The sequence below is a fragment of the Schistocerca nitens genome, chromosome 2 (assembly GCF_023898315.1).
Source record: "Schistocerca nitens isolate TAMUIC-IGC-003100 chromosome 2, iqSchNite1.1, whole genome shotgun sequence".
In the NCBI taxonomy this organism is placed as follows: domain Eukaryota; kingdom Metazoa; phylum Arthropoda; class Insecta; order Orthoptera; family Acrididae; genus Schistocerca; species Schistocerca nitens.
This window is the reverse complement of record NC_064615.1, coordinates 301,927,416-301,954,137: the sequence shown is the minus strand read 5'-3', so window position 1 is coordinate 301,954,137 and position 26,722 is coordinate 301,927,416. Positions and strand designations below refer to the sequence as shown.

The 26,722-nt window shown below is 37.3% G+C and overlaps 1 protein-coding gene across 1 annotated transcript in view; it reads right to left on the bottom strand.

The window, feature by feature from the left end:
- Positions 1-230: 230 nt before the first annotated feature.
- Positions 231-26,722, bottom strand: part of LOC126234997 (uncharacterized) — a 347,601-nt gene continuing 321,109 nt past the window's right edge. Inside the window, exon 11 of the mRNA XM_049943735.1 lies at positions 231-1,574. Within this exon, the coding sequence (XP_049799692.1) occupies positions 1,379-1,574 (196 nt within the window). The 3' untranslated portion in view covers positions 231-1,378. The remainder of the gene's footprint in view (positions 1,575-26,722) is intronic.

The following is a 26,722-nucleotide window of genomic DNA, read 5'->3' as shown; positions in this document are numbered from 1 at the left end:
TTCACATTACACAGGTAACTATTTTCAAATCCTTTTTGGTCTGTGTTGTGTTGTCACAGGTACCTCATTTTGTCACTTCTATAACATAAATAGACAACAAATCAGGCAACTATGATCACTGAATTGAAATCTACAACACCTTGCATTACATTTCTGGATCTTCAAATGACTGAAGAACATCCTGAAAATATACTTAAATGATTGTTCTTCAATGAAGGAGACACCAAGACTTATAGGAACACATACATTTATTGTATCATAAAATATGGACATATTTTTTTAACATTAACACATGGTATGGGAACTGTATTACTGTTGTAAGCAATAAATATTTCTACAGGATTACGGAAAAGAACTCTTACAGAAACTCTGTGTAACAGTTCTCCCACTAGGCACTGTTACTGCACTCTCTTGTCTCACTGTGTAATTATTAAGGAGTAAGCACTTTGACTTCTTCTCTCTCTCTCTCTCTCTCTCTCTCTCTCAAAAAAAAACACACACACACACACACACACACACACACACACACACACCAAAGAAAAAGAGTAACAAATTCATAAATATATATATGTATGAAGACATTAAAAATTGCTATGCTGCCATTTCCTTTGCCCAAATAATTATCTACAAATGTATTTAATGATGTAACAGAGTGATATTACGTATTTAATAAGATTTTATAGCTATATTATCAATGGCAGCTTAGCAAAATTACAGTTGTTTATAATACTTGACAAAATTATCATATGTTTGATACTGACTTGTAAACAAACTGTTAATAACAATATAATTTTGAAATATTCTGTTATAATACAGCAACAGCTGTCTTCAGTAAAATGGGAATTATAAATGCATCATTTATTTCTAAATAAACCACAAAACTTGGAACATGCAAATAAGGTATTTCTTGCTACATGCAATGCCAGGATACAAATACAGTCATTCTCTTTCTCTCTGTTAAAGAATTAATAAAACTGCTTCATAAGTTGCTGAAGTTTTATGAAGCAAAACTAACTTTTTTGTTAACAATGTATAAACTATTTGAGCATTAAATTACCCAGAAAACAATAGAACAGCTGAAGTATTCAGTTACACAATGTTGTATTTGAAAGTCATATTCAAACAGCACAGGTACTGATACTTGCAAACTTTTTACAGTACGCACTCATCTGTGTTGTACAGTTCTCACATCAATTTCATAATTATCAATGAACAGTCTCTTCCTAAAATTACAATGTATACTAAAATGCACTTTATATCTTTGGATATTGCACGTCTCACTTTCTTGGCAGGTCTTTATGTATATAATTAATCTTTGGCCATTATAACAAATTATGAACGTGTAAAAAACAGTTCCAAAAACAATATTTCTGTAATCTTATATGGAACAATCACTATCAGCTGCATAATCTGCTGAATCATCACCATCTTCCAGGTCAAAGTCTGTTACCTTGAGGATAGGATTAGGATGTTCACCATTTGTGCTCAACGGTTTATTCTCACCACACATGTTCATCATAATATTGTCCAGATTGGGTGATAATGCGTCCTCTTCAGCATCATCTTCAAATTTCCTAAAATATGTAGAAATTTCAGGTTTTACTTATGCAATGTTGTACAAAACATACGATATAGACCAACACTATATGTGCCACAAGAGGAGTGCTGAAAATGCGCAGAAAGCAAAAACAGATTACAAATGTCAATTTTTGAGAAATTTAAAACTGGTTCCTTCATTAGCAATAAAAGACAAGAAGGAAATGCAAGGAAATTTTACAGTAAAAATAATGTGGTTTTTGTTCCATCCATAAGTTTCAATTAATCACCACAGTAATGTAAATGGAAAGGGAATACTTACAATTACTGATAACAAACAGAAAGATATAACAGAGATGGACTTACAAGAACACAAACAGAAGAGCAGCTCATGTCCATCAGAACAATGTTATTTTGCACAACAGAAAAATGGTCACTGTGAACACTAAAACACAAATTTGCTGATAAAATTTTAGAAGGGGCGGTTTCCATACTGGTCAGCAAGTTGGCAACTCAATTTCATCCATTGTTGGTGGGGGCTTATAAAAAGGATGCTGCTTCACATTTAAAAGTTAAGAAATGGGTGACAGATTCAACTTGGCCATGTGTCTCTTGAAATGATCCTTATGAAAGTATCCTCAAACTGCAAACATCAAGACAGTGTAAATATGGTGTTGGATAAGTGTTAATAAAATGGTGAATGAAACAGCTGACATAAGAGGTACATCATAAAACAGGATACAGCACTCATAAGAAGCCAGGACACAATACATTTTGAATGAAGAATCAACTATGTGAAATTTTTGTGCAAGCTAGGTGCCACATTGTTGAGCACTGACCAAAAGCAAATGCAAAAATTGAATTCCTCAAGAAAGTTTGGACTGTTTTAAAAGAATCCAACAGTTTTGTTCATTGATCTGTTACTGTGGACAACAAATGGGATAACGAAACAATAGTTAGAGTTGTGGATGGGAGCCAGTTTAGCTTGAGTAAGCACAAATAGTTTTCAGGACTTTACTTGTAATGTAATTTTTAAGAGCTGCTCAACTTTGTTCATGCTTGACTTACTTCATATCCTTTAAGTTTTTACTTCATGATAGTATTCACAGAACAATTGTAGGAATGAATAATGTCTCTGCACCAGAAAAAGGTGAAGTGGGTTTCATCTGATAGAATAATGGCTACAACCTTTGTGTTCTGGGGTCCAAAAGTATTCTTAGCATTAATTACCTAGTAAAGGGTACTCAACTGGACATGAAAGAGAAGAGTATTGTGCTACACAAGAAAAAAAAGTCTTTCTTCAAGCCAGAACATGAAGGTGCACTGGCAATGGGAAAACTGACTAATTTTTTTTAAAGTATGAATTGTTGGAGAACACTGAATTTGGCACCTTCTGAGTTCCATCTCTCAAGTAATTCAAACTTTTTGTAGGATCGACACCTTCCAGCATAAATTTTTTAAATGACACATCTTGAGATATATTTCTCATTGTCACTGTTTGGTTCTATAGTTCTAACAGCAGCCATGTTTGCAGGCTAAACAAAGGCATTCAGGCCTCCCTATGACAAAAATAAATAATCCTTTTTATTTCTCACACTGAACTTTTCAGACCAAAGTCCATTGTCAACAGTTATCATAAAAAAATAAAGATATGAGAACCTAGATTAGCTTGGTGACCTCATCTCAAAATATGTGCATTTAATCCTCCAGCTGCAGGTGACACAAATGTGTGCATTCCACTCTTTCGGACAATCATGTCGGATATAATTTCTGTGCTGTTTGCATGTCAGAAGTCATGATTTTTCCCACCAAATACTTTTCCGTTCCTCTGGAACATTCTCTGAAACTTTTTAGGCTGCTATTCTCCAGTAATATCTTTTTCTGGTGTAGTGGAATGCCGGCCGCGGTGGTCTCGCGGTTCTAGGCGCTCAGTCCGGAACCGCACGACTGCTATGGTTGCAGGTTCGAATCCTGCCTCGGGCATGGATGTGTGTGATGTCCTTAGGTTAGTTAGGTTTAAGTAGTTCTAAGTTCTAGGGGACTGATGACCACAGATGTTGAGTCCCATAGTGCTCAGAGCCATTTGAACCATTTGTAGTGGAATATTGGAGATTGTTATGTTCCTATCATATCTCTTTCTTTTGGTCTGAAACATTTGGAGTTGCGTTTTACAGATTCTCCAGCCTCACTCACATACTTACACACACAACTTCTCACATCAGCAATTTTGTAATCATATTTCTGTGTATGGAACCTTGCTTCAAGATACACAACACTAGAAAAACTATCAATAAGTTTATTCTGATTTGATAAAGTTGAAAGCGATTATTTATATTAAATATCAATTAAAAATCAAATCTAAATTGATTTTCTTGTTACATTCCTTTAATTATATTGCTGCAAGTATTCTAATTATTGAATAAAAAAGCCCCATGATTTTGTACCAAAAAAATAGGAAAATCACCAAAAGTTAGAGGGTGAACAGTCTCACAATAAGGAGAGACTCATATTCATGGATGTAATATATGTATGGAGGAAGTCAAGACAATACTGAGGCAAAGCTCGAATGAAAATAAAAAGTACTTTACATCCCCATACTGAACATTTCAAGCTGTGATCTTTTCACCCTGTTAATATACTCTGTCACTGCAGTCTCCCTTTTCCTCTCTTGTCCTATGCATGGGAGAAAGACAACTCCACTGACATCTAGTGCAAACAGCCTTTACGTTCACAACCACTTTGAGGCTCAACAGTGTCTCCAGTAGTTCTTCCTATACATACTGGTTATTAGCTTGTAAGATGATTATTATATTCACTGTCTTAATAATTTTCCTGTGTGTCAATTTATATCAATTTCTTAACTGTTTTTGAATCAGTTACTATGTAAGTATTGCATTTACTAATATTTATCTTATCTAACAACCATTTGCGCATTAACTGTATTTACTAACTGCACATCCAATGTCTTATTAATTTTTATTTTATCTCATTTTAAATGATCAATGGCTAATAATTATTATTATATCTTGGAAGTACACATCTGGCATCCATCAATTATTGAAAACAAAGCATCCTTGTCATCTGCACTTTTATATTTCAGTTTCATGATGCAAATGGAAGATGATTCTTTATTTGAACAACAAAATGGCCAACAGAGAACTACAAGTCTATCTAGACGGGAAATTACTAAATCACAACAAACACCCAAAGTACCTTGGGGTTACCCTAGATAGGACACCTGACAAAAACTGCAGCGAAACTTAAAACACGCAACAACATATTGCAGAAGCTCTGTGGCACCACTTGGGGCTCCACAGCATCTACCTTAAGAACATCCGCACTTGGCTTGGCGTATCCAGTGGCAGAATACTGTGCCCCAGTGTGGTTCAACAGCAAACACACACACATGGTAGATAGCCAACTTAATGCAACAATGCGTATTATATCAGGAACAATCAGGCCAACTCCTACAGTGTGGCTGCCCGTTCTCAGTGACATAGCTCCTCCTAACCTGCGCTGTGAACACGCTCTGGTTAGAGAATTTCAAAAAATCATGGCCAACCCTCAATTACAAATCCATGAAGATACTCACGACATCCAAGGAAACCGACTCCGGTCTAGGCATCCTCCACTAAAGACCGCACAGGCTCTGCACCAAACCAACTTTAAAATAAATGACCGATGGAAAGAGGAATGGGAGAGCAGAACAGCAGTAAACTGCCACAGTATGCCATGCATCTTTAGTAAACCAAAAGGATTTGATTGCCCTCGCAAAGTTTGGTCAACTCTTAATCGCATCAGAACCAACTGTGGGAGATGCGCCGACTCCTTACACAGATGGGGTAAACTTCCTTCGGCCGCTTGTGACTGTGGCGCTGAGAGACAGACGGTCAAACACATCGTGCAGGAATGCCCACTAGGGGCATACGAGGGTGACCCACAGGGTTTCCTAATGGCGACCCAAGAGGCAATCGACTATTTATTATCTAAGCTGGACGTCTGCTTGTGATTGCTCTTCTGTGAGTGTAAATTTACAATTGGTGGTGTCCTTATATACAAACCGTTATTTATTGCTCTGTTTATACATATGTGATTTTTTTTAAATCGTGTTGTTTCTGTAATTTTTTACTGTGATGTTATGAGCCATACTCTAAATAAATAAATAAATAATGGCAATGAGATAAAATTATATGTCATGTTAGGTAAAGAGCACTTGTATACTACCTGAAGCTGCCTAATAGTCAATCACATAAACAACAAATCTATTTTTCAGATCATAGTAACAGGTGATGTTCTTCACATTTTAAAGCTAACACCATAATTTCAGGTGAGGAAATATGCAATGCAATTGGATACACCTTAGGTTATCATTTGTTTCAAGACTCATGCAAGCTATTCAACACATCACCAGAGGAATAAATAGTAATTTTTAGACATAACAATAACAACAATAACAGAAATACCTGGCTGGGAAAATACATAAAATAAGCAAAAGGCAACCATTTAACTACAGAGAATTGGTGTGTGACACACAGAAACACATAATAGAAATCAATTGACACTAGCTTTTGACCTCTTGCTCATTTTCTAGTAAGAGTGTACTCTTACTACACACTGTGCTCTTACTAATAAAAAATCAAGAGCACAAAAGCTAGTGTTCAATGTTTTCTATGACATGTTTCTGCGCGCCGTGCACCAATTTTCTATAGGTAAGTGATTTCCTTTTCTTATTTTACATATTTTGATGATGTTAATGATAATAATAATAATAATAATAATAATAATAATAATAACAGTAGTAAAGATATGTTGAACATGCAGCATGAACACAAAGGGCTTCCAAGCAAACGAGGTAGCTGTAATAGGAAACTAAACAAAATAAATTAAACATCAAAATACGAGAAGTGTGGATAAAAGTTTCTACTTGTCAGCTGCTGAAACTAGTACAGCTGAGACAAGACTGGCAGATACACAAGAGAGCAAATATGTTGTTTCTTAAACTTTTGTGTTTCTTAAACTTTTAATATCAAGTTTATAAACCAAATAAAACATTAATACCTCCTGCCTCATTTGCTCCATTTACCCCATATGAAACGAAAGTTCTTTCCTTTTGTATCATACATTTTTAACATTGTGAACGCTTTAGAGGCTGCACCTAATATGTAGCTATAGCTCATGCTTAACTGACATGTTACTACCCAGTTTTATATTTTTCTCTTCAAAATACACTTTCTTCAAATGTTTCTTTTTATTTCAATTTCCCTTTTCTGCCACAGATGAATTACATTCACTGATATGAAATGAGTGGCTGATGATGATGTAATCAATGAAGATGCACTTAAATTAAAGAACATCAGTAGGAACAGGAAAAAATACATTTTGTTTTATGATCAATTCCTGTGTTATTTTCTGACAGTTGTGTTATTTTCTGTTATGTTGGTATTAGTTTCTGATGGCTTATTTTTGAAGTGCCCTATGCTCCTTACTTTTGTCTCATTTTAGTTTTATGCTGAAAATGAAAATATATCCATTAATTGTATATTTATTGACTTCACCTGTCACATTTATTTATGTTATTGAAATAAATAAACCATTTATATTTAATCCACTAAATCTAATCAGTTAAAGCAAAAATAACTTTGCAACCAAACACTGTAAAACTTTTCAAAAGAAAGAACTGTTGTAACTTCAAGGCATTATGTCACTGATCCATTAACACTTCACTGCAGTGTGAAAACAGCCTGCTGGAGTCTTAATTTGATCACAGGAGAAAAACTACCTTCAGCACAGCACCAGACATTTGATGATGCCGAAAAATACCGCTGGCATGAAAAGTTGCTTTTCCACTAAACTATGAAGGGATTTATATCCCTTCAGAATATATTGCACAGCAGAGACTTGCTATTCTAAGTACAAGTAACAGGCACTATGACATGTCATCATTAGTAGAATTCATTATCATGAATAGAGACCATTACCAACCCATGGCTGAAACAAGAACCTAGAGCTGCGAACACAGACTACACGGATATGTGCCCATAACAGTTGTTATCCTAATTTGAAGGTGCAAACTAGTGCATTTCAGTGTTTCCTTCACCCCACCTAAATTATTGGTCCCTTCATATTTCTCAAAAGCTTGCTGTTTTAATCACCAAAAAGTAATTTTCTCACCATAATGAATGAAACTTGGAATTCTGGGAACAGTTTTATCTGGCAACATAATATTTTGCAATATTTTTGCTCAACAAATCATATGATAAACAATGCAGTTAGGAGAGATCTTTAATGTGGTGGATGAATTAAACTGCTTATTTTTGTAATATGCAAGTATAAAAATGAAAATTACCAAATACGGCACTTTAGTTTAACGAACACATAAATCAACATGATCCCCACCCAGCCAGCCAATCAGAGCACAGGACAAGTGATGCCACCCAAATATGTTTCTGGTGGCAAAACAGAACACTGAAAATATGTGACACACACACACACACACACACACACACATTACAAAAATATGTAGTTTAAAACTGATGCATCGGATTAAAGATCTCTCAAAAACATTCAATTTTTTGTATGATACATTGTGCAGAAGTCTCGGGATAGGTGACGTCATTGATTAAAACTCTTATTGGACGAGAGCTCATTGAAAGTACAGTATTTTTATTTGACATCACATCTAGTACCAAAGTTCTTTATGCAGGAAATCAGCTTTCATTCTAAGAATATACACAATTCTAAATGACGGTAAAAAAAGTCAAATCCAGTTTCAGCATTCAACAACTATCAGTTTTTACACGGGACTTTTCATAAACAACACTGGTTTCACATTATGTTGCAAAAATGGTAGATTTAATGTTATTTTTTGCTTATTATTTACACAAAATTTTCCTATTGCTAGACATTAGCAAAAACTTTTGAACACACAATGCAATATATACGTAGTGACAAATGCCATCGTCATTTCATATCACTGCACTGATTTCAATGCCATCATCCAACCACTCCAGTCCATTTAATTCATTTCATACTGTTTATATCCCTCTCTGACTCCAATCTCTCAGTCATGCCATTTGCATGTACCCCATGAGATAACCTCTCTTAGTAGAGAAATCTGTTGTACCTTAATGATAGCATACCTCGAATCACACTTCTTTCTTCAGCTGTTACTGCCATTTTGTGGTCAACATTCAAACTATTTCAAGCAATATACATTACATGGCAGCCTCCACCAACTTGCTTTGTTGCTGCATAGTGTTTGATGAGTGAACATTTTATTAAGACTTTGTGTTTGTTTTAGTATATGATTTCTTATTGTTTAGTAATGCAATTTGAAGAGGTGTAATCTCAAACCTTTTAAGTAGTAAATAAAAGGAGATATTACTTAAATAGCTAACTAACAACATAAAGGTAACATCCTCTTGTATCTTGGAGTGAGTCAGTAAGATTGCCTACAGATATTTGTAATAAATAAGAAACTTTTTACAAGCAACCGGGATGATGAAATGTTGCCAGGGGAGAAATAGATAAACAGTTTTTTTAAAGAGTCATTAGATTCTTCATCTTTGAGAATACCAAGAACAAGCTTTCTTAGGGTCTCAAGTTTTAATACATTTAATGTCCAATGCTGTTTTGACAATCTTCAAGTTGTGTACATTTAGGCTCCTTCCCACCTGTCAAGTCTATAGAATACTGATCAAAGTGGCCTATTAACAGTTCAAAATCTCAAAACATGTGAAGCAGATTGGCAAGGCAACTTTGACAGAATGAGGCCAGCTCATGACTTCAATTGCATGTGGTAAAGAAAAAGAAAACCATATACCTCCAATGTTGCTATTCCCAAGAGTTAATTTCAAGGAATTTATGTTGAGAGGAGCATGGGCTAGGACATCTGGTAAAACAAGTCTATTGTGATGGTGTAATGAGAACGTTTACCCCAGCAACAGGTAAAACCAACAAAAGAAGAGAAAATATTGCTTCTTTTGGATAATCATGAGATATGACTCTCTTTAGGTGCTGTTGAGTGTGCTTCAGCCTCTAAGGAGAGCTTTCAATCTGCTTGCCTCTACACAGCTACTACCGAGTATATGTTGACAACTGGCTACTGAATGACCCAGGCAAAACTTGAGATATATAGAATATTTCTGAATTACCACATCAAACCTATCCACATGCATACAGCACAAGCAACATAACTCATGGATTTAAAAAAAGCTGGAGCCCATCCTTTTGACAAAATATTCTTCTGGTTATGATTTATTAGGGTCCTGTGTACCACATTGTCCTAAATCAGATGAAAATCCCACAACAAAGGAAATACATGCAGATGCCAATGTTCCTTCTCTTAAACAATGTCAGTTAGAAAGTAATCTTTTCACTCTGCCAGCAAATGCTCCACGAATGACTTTACTACAGAAAACATCTCCTGTGCATCCTTTTCTATACTGTTTGAAACACATAAAGCTTTATAGCATCTCCAAAAAAGATTTAGTATTTCTGACAACCATGTCCAAGGACAAATGGAATGAAAAAGGGAAAATGTAAAATGGTTACTGTCACACCAGAATAGGGAGAAATTTGAAACAAAAATTTTAAAAAATCAGAAAAGGAAAACAAATGAAAATAAAGGTTACACCAGCAAATTCATATACAGCAGAAAAGGTTTTACCCGTGAATACATCACAGAAAAAGAGAAACAAGAAGATGAAGAAAGTAGTGGAACTTAGGATTAGCTCAAGAATATGGAATATGAAGAAATATTTGATGCTCAGTATTTCGAAAGGAATTTATTTGACACGGGAGATTATATTTTTGACAAAATGAAAAAAAAGGTGAGTAAGAACCAATTTTACAGTTGCATCAGAAATTCCAGTAAATTCACAGACAAGTTGAGCAAAGTAAAACTTACTAAATATGTAAAGAATACATCACTGTTAAATGACTAAAATCATGTTTGACAATTGTGTTCTCCTGCAGATTTTTCTACTTTTAATGTGAAGTAGTAGATTAAATCTGTGAGGAAAAAAACACCATGCATGTTGTAAAGTTTCATCCATGTTAATGATAACATATTATGGCTGTTTGATTCACCGTCGTGCACCACTCACCACTAGTGTACAATTACAATAAAGAAGTAATAATACTTCAAAATATTTAAGAAATGTAATGAGCAGAAATGGAAAACATTCTAAGTGCCTTCTGTCTAAAAATTGCATTTTCAGTGCTACTGTGTTCTCAGCACTCTGCTGCATGTACCTAGACTTGATACATGTGCAGAAACTATGGAGAAAGCTTCCCAAACATATGTTACTAGGTGGTGCATTGTCTTTAGATTAGATTAGATTAGATTTACTTTCATTCCAATTGATCCGTAGTGAGGAGGTCCTCCAGGATGTGGAACATGTCAGAAAAACAACAATACATGACAAATATTTACAATTAAAACAAATAAGCTAATGTACCATTCCACAGGTCCCAAGTGGAATGATCGTCATTTTTTAATGAACACTAAGAGTAATTTTACAAATACTAATGCACTGAATTTAAAATAAAAAAGTTTTTTATTTATTTATAAGGTAATACAACTACTGTAATACTTATTTACAATGAACACATTACTGCACTGAAATGGTGCAGAAGTTAGATTATACTAACACACACACACACACACACACACACACACACACACACACACACACACACAAATTTTCAATGAACACATTACTGCACTGAAATTGTGCAGAAGTTATGTTGTACTTATATACAAATCAGTTGGTTTTACTAAGAAATTCATCAATGGAGTAGAAGGAGTTGGCCACCAATAAATCCTTTAGGCTTCTCTTAAACTGAATTTCATTGGTTGTTAAGATTTTTATGGCTGCTGGCAAGTTATTGAAAATGTGTGTTCCTGAATAATGCACACCTTTTTGTACAAGACTAAGTGACTTTAAATCCTTGTGAAGATTATTCTTATTTCTAGTATTGATTCCATGAATTGAGCTGTTGGTTTGAAAAAGTGATATATTTTTAATGACAAATTTCATTAAGGAATAAATATATTGGGAAGCAGTAGTTAGTATCCCTAGTTCCCTAAACAGGCTTCTGCAGGATGTTCTTGAGTTCACACCACATATAACTCTCACTGCACGTTTTTGTGCCCGGAAAACTTTAGCTTGGCTTGATGAATTACCCCAAAAAATAATCCCATATGACATTATGGAATGAAAGTAAGCATAGTATGCCAGCTTTTTCATTTTTATATCCCCTATGTCTGACAAAATTCGCATTGCAAACAGAGATTTGTTAAGACGCTTCAGCAGTTCTGTGGTGTGCTCCTCCCAGTTGAATTTATTATCAAGCTGTAATCCCAAGAATTTAACACTGTCCACTTCTTCTATCTTCTTGTCATCGTATGTTAGACATATACTCTTGGGACACCCCTTACAAGTTCTGAACTGCATGTAGTGTGTTTTTTCAAAGTTTAGTGACAAAGAATTGGCTAGGAACCAGTGATTAATGTCCACAAATATTTTATTGGCTGATCTTTCTAAGACTACATTTGACTTGCTATTTATTGCAATGTTTGTGTCATCGGCAAACAAAACAAACTTGGCATCTGGTAATGTTACTGATGAAAGGTCATTGATATACACAAGAAATAGTAAGGGCCCCAAAATGGAACCTTGTGGGACCCCACATGTAATTAGTTCCCAGTTGGATGAGGCCTGATAGCTTGATACATGTCTCTTTCCTAATAACACCCTTTGTTTCCTGCCAGAGATATAAGATTTGAACCATTTTGCAGCATTTCCTGTTATACTATAATATTCTAGTTTACTTAAAAGGATATTGTGATTTACACAGTCAAATGCCTTTGACAGATCACAAAATATACCAGTTGCCTGCAATTTTTTGTCTAATGAATTAAGCACATTTTCACTGTAAGTGTAGATAGCCTTCTCACCAAGCTGTGCTTCCTTCTGGAGTTCCAAAATTTACAAGACGTGGGAAGTGGTTTTTGTTAACTATAGTTCTATTACTTACAAAACTAATGCCATATTTCTGTACTTGTGTTACCACAAATGAAGTATAGTGCACCAGTATTAATGACACTTGGAACAAAAACTTTCTTCTTGCTATTTTGTCAAAAACTGACATTTTTGAGATCATTGATGTGTAAAAAATACAAGCTGATTCTTGCAAAGAAGAAAACAGCAACCAGCCACTGTTAATAATGCTGTTTATTTACACAAATAGCATCGTTACCAGTTTTGATCCAACAGGTTCATCTCCAGCTGGCTACTTACATTCAACAAGATTTATTGTTGTTTACATTAATTGTTGAACAAAAATAGCCAACAAGTAATGCAAGCAACAACAAATTTAATATAAACCTGGACAGCCATCTGAAGATGAACCTGATGGTTGAAAACTGGTAACAGTAAATGGCATTAATACCAGTTACTGGTTATTGTTTTCTTCTTGGACAAATCAGCTCATAAAATCTTTCTTGTTGGCACCTAGAACCAATGAGCTTCCTGGTAAGCAATTATAACATTCTTAATGAAGTATTTATTTTCTAATTTGTGACATTATTTTTGTGGTGAAACAGAAAGCAACATAATTCTATTATACTAAAATACCTTCTTAATTTTTCAGATACAAATCAGATATTTACAAAGAGAGAGAGACATTGGTTTTTTGATGATCTTCACAAATGTGAGATTTGGCACTAGGAACAGTACTTTACATTCTTCATATGATTATTTGTATTATAGATAAAGATAAATACAGGTGGCATGGGTTGTTGTGGATTGGAGTGACAAAAATGAGGTGGGTAGGTACTTCGTGATGAGTTTTTTAAAAAGTGATCAAAGTTAGAAGTGTCTCCTCTAATGACTCAAAATTTTAAGGGGAAAGTCATTCAACAACCTCCGTTTCCTCCTGCCTGTACACCAATAAAATTGTATGGTGACATACTGCTGGGAGTTTGTTGGATTATAACTCACTAAAAATGCACTGCAGATGGCTATTTATAGCTGAAATTTGGATATCAAACAATGGAAAATCCAGGACGAAATGTAACAATATTATGAAAAGGAAAGTTGGTATTCACCATATAGTGGAAATGCTGAGTCACAGATAGGCACAACGAAAAGACTCTCACAATTAAAACTTGCTGCCACTAAGGCCTTCGTCAACAACAACACAAACACACACACACACACACACACACACACACACACACACACACACACACACACATGACTGCAGTCTCAGGCAACTGAAACCAAACCAGTTTGAGTTGCCTGAGACTGCAGTCATGTGTGCGAGTTGCATTTATGTGTGTATGTGTGTGTGTTTTGTCGATTGTTGATGAAGGCCTTAATTGCCGAAAGCTTTAACTACGAAAGTCTTTTTGTTGTGCCTATCTGTGACTCAGCATCTCTGCTATATGGTGAGTAGCAACTTTCCTTTTCATAATACTGAAATTAGGATATGTAAGAATAATAAAAACTCATATTGCGGCTGATTGCTGTATCCCTGTCCTTCCTTACAGCCACTTTCTTGTTGTACAGGGTGAGGCAGTGAAACGGCACGATTTTGTAAAACCACCAAAGATTTATTTACAAGTAAAATCATAATAGTTGAACATGGATCTCAAGTACAAGAGTGGAAATTAAAGATTTAACTTAAAAACAATCATTTTTTAAATATGGTGTCAGTGAGGTGTCGTCCTTGGTTTTGCACACATTGTCTAAGCCTGAGATGAAATTGTCCCATGACGTTTCGTAGCATCTGTACTGGAATGTTGTTAATTTCCTGTCGAATTCGCTCCTTCAGGTCTTCTTTTGTTCTTGGTGGATTTTCCTGGAAGACTTTGCACTTGAGGTAGCCCCAAAGAAAAAAGTCTGGTGCCGTCAGATCTGGTGAACGGGCAGGCCAGGGGAAATCGCCATTCCTGCTGATTAGACGTCCTGGAAATGCAAGTCTGAGCAATTCCATTGAGACATTAGCAGTATGGCTTGTTGCACCATCATGCTGGAAGAGTGTTTCAGCATCTGGATCATGTCAATCAATTCCAGGCAGACCAAAAATGGTCAACATGTCAGCATAACGTCCAGAGTTTACCGTCACTGTGTTGCCATCTTCATCTTCAAAAAAATAGGGCCCCACGATTCCACGAGATGACATTGCGCACCAGACTGTTACTTTTTCAGAATGGAGAGGTTTTTCATGAAGTTCGTGCGGGTTATCTGAGGACCAATATCTGAAGTTTTGCTTATTTACATACCCACTAAGATGAAAGTGGGCTTCATCACTCATCCATAAGTTATGCACTCTTTCTTCATTTCGTTCAATAACGTTAAGCATTGACTGGCAAAAGCGTATACGGTTATTGTAGTCATTAGGTTTAAGGGCTTGCACTACCTGAATTTTGTATGGATGATAGTGAAGGTCACTCTTCAAAATCCGTCTTACTGATCGATTGCTGAGACCAAGTTCTGCGCTGTGCCGTCTCGCGGATTTTCGCGGACTTCGTCCCAACGCTTCGCGCACACGATTAATGTTCTCGGGTGTCCGGATTGTTTTTGTGCTGCCGCCTCTTTTCTTTGTTGTGCTAGCAGTAGCTTCAAAGGTTTTAACCCAAAGGAGAATGGCTTTCCTTGATGGCACGGGAGCCCGTGGCGGCAGGTTGAATTCACGACGAAAGGCGCGTTGAGCACCAACCACACTATCCGCGTTTTTGTAATATGCCTTTACGGCATATGCACGTTGCGCACTCGACCAACGCTCCATGGCTACTGAAACTTCCACCACTCTAGACGCCCAAGGTCACTTCCCCCACTCTCGCAACCCCCCTTCGCGCCCGACAACCACTATCGAAATCATGCCGTTTCACTGCCTCACCCTGTATGTGTTAAAAACAAATATTTCAGTTAGCTAATTTCCATAATGTGTTATAACTTACGTTGTTTGGAGCTCTGCAGATCCTCAAAACTCACTCCAATTCTTACTTTCCATTGGCAATAATACTCTTTTCAAATACGGTTCTGTACATACCATACGCTTCAGTTTCTCCGTGCTTTTCATTTCTCCTTGGTGGATTCAACTAATATCAAATACCTTGTTTTCTCAGTTACAATTGGGGACAACTCTGGAGAAATAAAACTGGCATATTGCAGGTCAGCGCATGAAATGTAAGGTCACTTAATCTAGCCAGTAGGTTAGAAAATTTAAAAAGGAAAATGGATAGGTTTGAAGTCAAATATGGAGGAAATTAGTGAAGTTCGGCAGCAGATGAAACAGGACTTCTGGTCAGGCAAATACAGTGTTATAATACAATATTAAATAGAGGTAATGTAGGAGTAGATATAATAATGAATTTAAAAAATTGGAATGTGGGTAAGCCACTATGAACAGCATAGTGAAGGCATTATCATAGCCAAGATAGACACTAAGCCCATACACAACTATTTGCCAACTAGCTTCACAGATGATAAAGAGGTTGAAGAAATGTATGATGATATTAAAGAAAATATTCAGATAGTTAAGGGAGATGAAAATTTAATTGTGATAGGAGACTGGAATTCAGTAGTATGAAAAGGAAGAAAAGGTGAATATGGATTGGAAGAAAGGAATGGAAGATGAATCTGCCTGGTAGAATGTTGCACAAAGCATATAATTTAATCATCGCTAACACTTGGTTTAAGAATCATGAAAGGAGGTTGTACATGTAGAAGAGACCTGTAGACACCAGAATGTTTCAGATTGATTATATAATAGTTAGAAAGAGATTTAGGAACAAGATTTTAATTTTAAACTCATATCCAGAAATAAATGTTGATTCTGATCACAATTTATTGGTTATGAACTGCAGACTGAAACTGGCCAAATTCGAAAACGGTACGAAGTTAAGCAGATGGGACCTGGATAAGTTGGAAGAACCAGAGGTTCTTAAGAGTTTCAGAGGAGGCATTAGGCAACTGTTGACTAGGACAGGAAAAATGAATACAGTAGAAGATGAATGGGTAGCTTTAAGAGATGAAATAGTGAAGGTAGCAGAGGATCAAATAGGTAAAAAGACGAGACCTAGTAGATATCCTTGTATAACATGAGAGATATTGAATCTAACTGATGAAAGAAGAAACTTTAAAAATGCAGTAAATGAAGCAGACGGAAGGGAATACAAATGTTAAAATAATAAGACTGACAGGAAGTGCAAAATGGCTAAGCAGGAGGAGAAATGTAAGGGTTTAGAAGCAGATTTCACTAGGGGAAAGATCAATACTGCCTACAGGAAAGTTAAAGAGGCCTCTGGGGAAAAGACAATATCAAAATCTCAGATGGAAAACCAGTCCTCAGCAAAGAAGGGACAGCTGAAAGGTGGAAGGAGTATGTACACAGTCTATACAAGGGAGATGAACTTAAAGACAATATTATAGAAAGGGAAGTGGATATAGATGAAGATGAGGTGAGAGGTATGGTACTATGAGAAGAATTTGACAGAGCTCTGAAAGATCTAAGTTGAAACAAGGCACCAGGGGTACATGATAATTTGTCAGAACTACTGACAGCTTTGGGAGAGCCACACAACTTGTCTTAGAAGATAGTAGGCTAACAAGAGAAAACATACCTATGTAGTATTTATAGACTTGACTGGAATACTCTCTTTGACATTCTGAAGGTAGCAGAGGTAATAAACAGGAAGAAAAAGACTATTTACAACTTGTACAAAAAGCAGATGGGAGTTATAAGAGTCAAGGGGCATAAAAGGGAAGCAGTGGTTGAAACGGGAGTGAGGCAAGGTTGTAGCCTATCCTCAATGTTGTTCAACCTGTACACTGACAAAACAGTTATGGAAACCAAAGAAATATCCAGGGTCGGAATTAAAGTTCAGGGAATAGAAATAAAAACTGAAGTTGGCGAAAGACATTGTACTACCACCAGAGACAGCAAAGGACTTGGAAGAGCAGTTGAACAGAATGGTCAGTGGCTTGATAGGAGGATATAAGATGAAAATCAACACAAGCAAAACAAGGATAATGGACTGTAATTGAATTAAATCAAGTGATGCTAAGTTAATTAGATTAGGAAATGAGACACAAAGTAGGACATGAGTTTTGCTATTTGGACCACAAAATAACTGATGTTGGCCGAAGTAGAGAGGATACAAAATGTAGACTTGCAACAGCAGAGGGAGAGTGTTTCCAACACAGATAAATTTGTTAGTAGCAACTATAGATTTAACTGTTAGGAAGTCTTTTCTGAAGGTGTTTGTCTGGAGTTTAGCCTTGTGTTGAAGTGAGACATGGATGGTAAACAGTTTAGACAGGAAGAGAATAGAGGCTTTTGAAATGTGGTGCTACAGAAAAATACTGAAGATTAGATGGGTAGATTGCCTAATTAATGAGGAGGTACTGAAGAGAATTGAGGAGAAAAGAAATTTATGGCACAACTTGACTAAAAGAAAGGATTGGTTGATAGGACACATTCTGAGACACTATGGGATCACCAATTTAGTATTGGAGGGAAGGGAGACCAAGAGATGAATAGAGTAAGCAGATCCAGAAGGATGTAGGTTGCATTAGTTATTCAGAGATGAAGAGGCTGGCATAAGACTGAGTAGCATGGAGAGCTGCATCAAACAATCGGCGGACTGAAGACTACAACAACACAGGCTTAACTTTGCTTTCTATCAAGTAAGAACTTGTGTTTTGAAATCAGTCACTATTTTGGCTGTTTATGTACTCTGCTTAACACTTTAATAAGCTTTGTTTTGCAGACATCAACTAGTTCACATACTACTATTACTTTAGACTTTCTCTAGTATATAATTTTCATATTTCATCATGGATAATATATAGATCAACTGTCAAACATAAATGCAAGCATATGGAAAACCATTCTACCTAGTAATACCATCCATAATGAGTGGATATCACAGAATAGTAAACAATCTATCATATCGTATCACAAGTTTCCCTTCTCAACTTGTACGATATGAAGTTACAGAAACAAAACACATCAGTAAGCCATTTAATTTGGTTACTTTAGTTCACTCATCTTTTTCCCTTTACTTTCAAAATAACAAATAATTGAATGTTTGCCTGACATGATTATTAATTAAATGTTGGCGTGAGAAATCACACATAGCCAAATAAATCATCATGCCACAAGAAAGCAGTAATTAGTAATCTGCAAAAGGGGAGAGGCAGATGGACAGACAGACAGGTGGACACACACACACACACACACACACACACACACACACAGAGAGAGAGAGAGAGAGAGAAGATGGTGAAGTGCCATACATAGAGTACTGTTGACTTTTTTTTCTTTTTCTTTTTTTTTTTTTTAGTCACTAGTAATTTTTGCCTGAAGAACAAATACATATTTGCATTTGGTAGTGATAAGTCCATAGAAGACCTGCAGGCATGTCACAAGAGTTTCACTTCTAAACTCTGTCTCATTAAGAGTGCTTCCATCCCTAATGTCAACTGGCTTTCAGCCAGAAACACATCTAACTTTCTGGATTTATAGGACTCTCAGTTCTTTGATAATAGCCTGTACTATTTCCCATTTCAAGTAAAAAATCTCCTCTGGAGTTAATAGCAAGAATATTTTCATCAATGTGCTGCTGCTTATTTAATAATATTTTTAATATATAGTCAAACTGACTGCATACATCTAAAGTCAGCCAGACACAACTTTAAAACATGTAACTAAATAAAATAATTATAATTTTACTTGATAATCATGAGGAAACTCAAAACTCTTCTTGCATTATTCTCTCCACAACACAAACACTGATGACAGCATAGACTGCATAGTTTTCAACTCTTCAATAATTAACCTGTTCTCTCAAGCGTGCAAGGGGTTCAGCACCTGCATATATGCTTATAATACAATCATCTGAATGCACTAATTGCTGTGCAGTGAAATTACTCAGAAGTAATCTGGATCATGACACTAAAATGTGAAAGTAGGACGGGTAATATATTTGCAAGTTTCTTAATTTTGCCATCACTGAGGATATTATTGAGAGTTATTCTTTGTTAAAGACACAGAAAACTATGTCAGTTAGTTCAACACCACATACATGCAGACTTGCAAATACATCTGTGGATACTCATGCTACTCGAATGTAAAAGTTCTCTGTGCACAACAACAGGCAATCGCATAATTAACTACCAACAGTGAACAGCAGAAATGGGTTCTATGGCTCCAACTCACTGCACTCTACATAGCTAATCTACTCAGCATGGAGGATAATGCAAAGAGCAGGACATGCATTTCAGATAAATTTGCTACTTACTGGGCTCGGATGATTTCTACATTTCATCATCCATAAGCCTGGAAACAGCAATCAAGAAATGTAGTTCATATATAAAATGGTACAGTAATATGCAGCACAGAAATTGTAATAACAATAAATTTATACCCTGACAGAAAAATATGATGCTTGTCACAAGTGAAGTGAAGTATCGGGCATTAATGAAAATAGATGGATAGTCTGGATTCATCCTAAATGCAGGTTAAATTTAGACTACAGACACTTACAGACAATGAATTAAGTTCTCAGTTTGCAAAGTAAGGATTTTCTACGGGCAGTAAAGATAAGAAGGAAGAAATTAAAAAGGCTAGGTTTATGGTAAACAAGAGGACAAGTCACACACAATAACACAACACATAATACTCTGAATAAAATATGAAATGAATAATTGGGGAATGGGGCATGGGGGAGGAGGGAGATGGTTAGTGAAATAAATGATCATAAAATGCAGACAAAGGGAGAACAGAAAAATATGTGAGAATGCAAAGGGAAAACTGAAATTAGGAAAAAGTACCATTCTTATTGAGTACAGAAGGGACATAATTACAATGCAGACACTGGATATAAAGACAGAGTAAAAAAGGAAGAAAGAAAGTGAAATTTATATAAGGCCTAAGGCCAAAGGAATATCAGGAAGCATGTAGACGATGGAGAAAAATATTGCATATACAAAAAGGTATGGATTTCAGAGATGCAAGGACACAAAGGTGTTTGTTTTCAGGAGCAAACAACCATATAGCTACTACAGGACCCCTAAAATTTTTCTCGTGGATTCAGTGTCAACTGTGGGTTTTTTAAAGATAATTGTGAATATACAGAAAGCTCAAAAGTACCTAAACTGCAGGATATTCCACTGACTGGTTTCTTCTTAATAGTAAATATGTTGACCACAATGAATGGAATGCTATTTGTGGCTGGGTGTAAATAATGTACCGAGATAAGAAAAAAAGTGTAAGGAGTTCAAAATTGTTAAAGTATCTAAACATTTATACATGTCCTAATGAGATGATACCATTAATGCACATACCTTCACCATATTTCCCAGTTCATGAAGCCGAAAACTTCCTCTAGTACTGCTGAGAATAGTTTTGGTGACAAAGGATTGTCTAATCTGATTCCTTTTTCTGTTCTGAATTTCTTACTGACAGGGTGAACTTTAATAGAAGCTGTAGCTTTACTAATAGGTTGTATCAGTGCCTTGTATTTCAAGGGAAATTAGTACAGATCTTGTTGAACCTGAGTCAAAAGCTTTTTCAAAGTGTATGTGTCCTGAATATAGAGGTAATCCATATCCAGTGTTAATTATATAATTTTAACCATGATATGCAAATGGCCATTCTGCTACATCATTAGAACTAGATATAGCCCAATGGGCCACTTCCAAACTGTGACTGAAATTACAAAATGGAGCAATGAGTATAAAGTATCACTCTGTCTGGAACTCAAACAACTTTGAGAACACTTTTGACTCAATTTCAATAACATCTGTCAAGATACAAAGCAACAGTTCCTCATATGTCAGTACACTGAGGGATATATGCATCACATCTACAGTTTTCATTAATCAGGATAGCAAGAAATTTACAACAGAAAAAGGGACATAAATAAAAGAAAGAATAACAATACCAACTAACTGTATAACTGAGGTCCTGAGTGGTCGACAGACACATAAACAAGGCTGAAAAGGCAACCAAGTTATAGAATGATGTCCTTCTCCAGAGTACAGAAGACCACTCATGCACAGCTACTATTAGCCCTGGAGAAAGACGCCATCCATAAGCATAGCAACATCCTCAGTCTTCTGCATGACAACAATCTGCTGCACTGGATGCTGTCAATTGAATTAATATATCCTTTTATTTTGGACTTGTGGACATTAAACTGTCTGTTACAGTTCATGCGCAGTACAGGCTGCTCTGTAAAAACAGTTGGCTGCTGTCTGATTTGAAATCAGATGCAGTCACAACCAATTTCCTGGAGTGTTTTCCTCATCAGAGATAGATCAACACTGACGGGCTGCAGCTCCAAATTTTCTGCAATAACCAGCAGATATTCTCTCTCATGGGAAAATGCTCATTTTTCCTGTAAGAGCATTGTCATTGCAACTCACGAGTGGAATGCCACATTTGCAAGGCTGCAACTTGCTTACATAGTTCAGTTACTCGCAATTGTAGCATTTCCAGAAGACTCACTGTCCTGACAGAGACTCTTGCTAGGAGCAATTACGACCCAACTTTCCTGTCAGCTGTTTATGTGAAACTATTGATGTCACCACAGTAAATTCTGAGTACTTTCTGTGCACTTGCAGACAAGCATAACAGCCATATATTCTACAGAATATCATCATTCATTGCACTGCTAGTAAGAGTGATGGACAATAAAGTAGTTGGGATGGCATGCAGTAGTAGAGCTCTTCAGTGTGCTTTGAGTCATTCAGCTTCTAACTGTGGCAAGTGCGTTACAAGTGTGTGCTCAAGGAAGTATTCTTTTCCAATGCTCAGCAATGAAGCTGAGACGTCTTTTACTTCTGTAACCATTTGTTCGTTAGGTGCATTTACCATCTAACTACATTTAGTTTTGTCCAAAGTGATGTGGGCTGCCACATATTGGCTCCCAAGTTACATGAACCACAGTACTGGACTTTCAACCGGAAGGGTAGGTGTTCCGTCACAATTGGACTAAGGATCATGTTTGCCTTTGGTAGATCGGTGCTTGCAGAATGATGTAAGCATCTCATAGCAGAAGATGGTTATGTGGCACAACATAGACAACAAGAAAACTTACACAAGAAGTGTTTTATTGTTCAAGGGCATGAATCAACTTTTCTGGAACGCAATGTGGTCATTCTGGTGCATGATTCATAACTCAGGTTCACAAATTGTCATGGAATGTTATATCATGAGTCTTCTGGAAATGCTACAATTGTGAGTAGCTGAACTACTTATGGGAGTTGCAGCCTCACAAATATGGCTCTTACAGCAAAAATGAGCATTTTCCCATGAGGGAGAATATCTGTTGGTTATTCAGAAAATCTGGAGCTGTAGCCTCGCAATGTTGACCTATCTGTGATGAGGAAAACACTCCAGGAAACTGGTTGTGACTGCATCTGATTTGATATCAGACAGCAGTCAACTGTTCATTACAGACACTATGTCACAATCACCTGTCAAGAATTTCTATACTTCATTAATTTGTTGGAAGTACAAAGGCAACAACAATAATAAAATAATTTGCACACCACATAAAATGTAACAAACAATTTGCTGTGCACAGAGTCTGTGCTATTGCACAGTTTCAGATAAGCAGCCATTTTCAAGTAAATATACACTGAGTTGACAGGACTCATGGGATAGTGACATGCACATACACAGTTGGCGGTATTGATCACCTATACAAGGTATAAAAGGGCAGTGCAATGGTGTAGCAGTCATTTGTACTCAAGTGATCCGTGTGAAATGGTTTCTGAGATGATTATGGCCGTATGATTGGAGTTAACATACTTTGAACACAGAACAGTAGTTGGAGCTAGATGCATGGGACATTCCATTTTGGAAATCATTAGGGAATTCAATTTTCTGATACTGACTGTGTCAAGAGTATGCAGAGAACACAAAATTTCAGGCACTATCTCACACCACGGACAATGCAGTGGTCCATGGTTTTCACTTAAAGACCAAGAGCAGCGCATTTGTGTAGAGTTGTCAGTGCTAACAGACAAGTTACTCTGCATGAAATAACTGCAAAAATCAACACAGGACATACGATGAATGTATCCGTTATTACAGTGCGGCAAAATTTGGCATTAATGGGCTATGGCAGCAGACAACTGATGCAAGTGCCTTCGCTAACAGCACGACATCACATTCAGTGCCTCTCCTGGGCTTGTGACCATATTGGTTGGACCCTAGATGAAAGGAAAACCATGGCCTGGTCAGATGAGTCCTGATTTCAGTTGGTAAGAGCTGATTGTAGGGTTCAAGTGTGGTGCAGAGCCCACAAAGCCATGAACCCCAGTTGTCAACAAGGCACTGTGGAAGCTGGTGGTAGCTCCATAAAGGTGTGGGCTGTGTTTACATGGCATATATTTGATCCTTTGGTTCAGCCGAAAATCTTAGCAAATGATTTTAAAACCCAAAGAGCCCAACATGAATCCCAACAAACATTTATGGGACAAAATCCTGCACCAGCAACATTTTCACAATTAGGACAGCTACAGAGGCAGCATGGCTCAATTTTTCTGCTGGGGATTTCCAACAACCTGTCCATGCCTGTCCATGCCATATCAAAGTGCTGCACTATGCAGGGCAAAAGGAAGTTTGACATAATGTTAGGAGGCACCCCATAACTTTTGTCACCTCAGTGTAGAATAATCTGTCAAACTGATATACTTGTGTTACAATCAATGTATACATCTAACCATAAATTGTTAAACTTAACCACAACATTTTAACTATATGTGTCTAGATGTAGGTGTTGAACGTAGCACAAATATGTCAGTTTGGCAAATTATTCTACATTCACTTCAAATTGGCTACACAGGTGAAACTGTGCAATAGTGGAGAATCCAAAATGAAAGATTATTCTAATCCAATCAATGACAACCACTGTAGCAGAGTGTTGTCATCTAGGAAATCTGTTTTGGCCGTAAACTGCACTGCAACTAAAATATTCCTTTTCACTATTGTTTATGTGTGCACCAAACACTCAATGATTTAACTACAATAAGCTGTTAAATTACTCCTTCCATTACTTATGGTATATTCCAACAGAAAAAGGAGTTATACAAGAAGATTCCACATAATTAAAGCTATTCTCAGTAAATCTAAAGATAATTTTCATTTCCTTGAATGGGAAGAATGAAGAGAAAATATGTATCGTTGTAAATAAGTGAGGAGTAAATGTAACAATTCAGCACATATTAGAGTCGTTGAGTCATCGACACATACATGAATAAAAAGAACGATCACTTTGCTACCTTTTTGGGTGACACACACACACACACACACACACACACACACACACACAAACACACACACAGTCTCTGAACATGGTTCTGACTCAAAAACCACAACTTCATTCCTTATATATTTAACTAATTACAGTGACTACCTGGCAAAAGGCCTTCGCCAATTATCTGACTACTCCACCTATAAACTCTGACAGAGTGATTTCATCCCAGAAGTCCAACACAACCTCCAGCCCCTGCTTAAAGCCTTAGGCCCTTCCCAGAATAACTCCCCTGAATCCATTTTACTCCAAACCCTTATGATACCCCACGCACCCACCTTCTCCCCAAAATCCGCAAATCCAGCAATCCTGGACACCCCACTGTGGATGGCTATTGTGCCTCCAATGAAATAATTTTGGACCTCATTGACCAACACCTCCACATCAAAGACACCAACCATTTCCTCCATCCACTCTCCACCATCTCCACTCCTTTACCTCCTGGATCCCTACTCGTCACTTCTGACACCACCTCCCTATACACTAACACCCACATGCCCACGGTCTTACCACTAGAAGAGACATTCCTACCCTCCCAAAGCACCAAACCCCTAATCTGGTTCAGGTTAATTGATGATATTTTCATGATCTGAATTCAGGGCCAATCACCTTTCTTCATTCCTTCACAACCTCGACACCTCTCCCATCCACTTAAGATGGTCCTCCTCAGTCCATTACGTCACCTTCCTAGATGTTGACCTCCTCCTCTCTGATGGCTCCATCTGCACCTCTGTCCACATTAAACCCACCAACCCCTAACAGTACTTGCATTTTGACAGCTGTCATCCCTTTCACACTAAAAACTCCCTCCCATGCAGCCTGGCCACCGTAGGATGGTGTATCTGCAGTGACAAAAACTCCCTTGCTCAGTATCTTGAGGGTGTCACCAAGGCCTTCATAGGCAAGCACTACCCCCTGGACCTAGTCCACAACAAGATCTCCCATCCCATTTCTTCCCACACACCCAATCCTCCCACCATCCCCAAGATCCAGCCACAAAGGAGTGTCCACTTCATCACCAAGGACCAATCCAGACTGGAACAACTGAACTACATCTTTTGCTATGGCTCTGAATACCTATCATCATGCCCTGAAATTAGGGTCATCCTCCCCGAGACACTTCCCAACCCTCCTAAAGTGGTGTTCCACCGCCCACCCAACCACTCAACCTCCACAGCATCCTAGTCCATCCCTATGCCAATCCCAATACCAACACCTTGACACAAGGATCATATCCCTCTGGAAGACCTAGGAGCAAAATCTGCCCAATTAACATACACAGAACTTCCTACCCCAGTCCTGTCACAGGTTTATCCTACTCCATCAGGGTCTGGGCCACATATGAAAACAGCCATGTCATTTACGAGCTCTGCTGCAATCATTGCACAGCTTTTTATTCAATGACTACCAATCAGCTGTCCACCAGGATGAATGGCCACCGCCAAACTGTGGCCAAGAACAAAGTAGACCATCCTGTGGCACAACATGCAGCTGAACATAACACACTTGCTTTCAATGGCTGCTTCACCCAAGCCATCTAGATCCTTCCCTCCACCACCAGCTTTTCTTAACTGCACAGATGGGAGTTATCCTACAACACATTCTCCACTCCTGTAATTATCCCAGGGTCACCCTACAGTAACACAGTGTCCCCACACTCTTCACCCGACAGTTTCCACCCTCTTTGTCCTATCATCTCCCCCCCACTATCATCTCCCACTCTGTGTATTTGCTGACCTCTGCCAACACATCTGCCCATGTTTCCCCATTCCTCTCCTTTATAGCTCCTTTTTTTCCACCTCCCTGCCCCACAACCTTCTGATGCTGTGCCAGCTGGCAGTC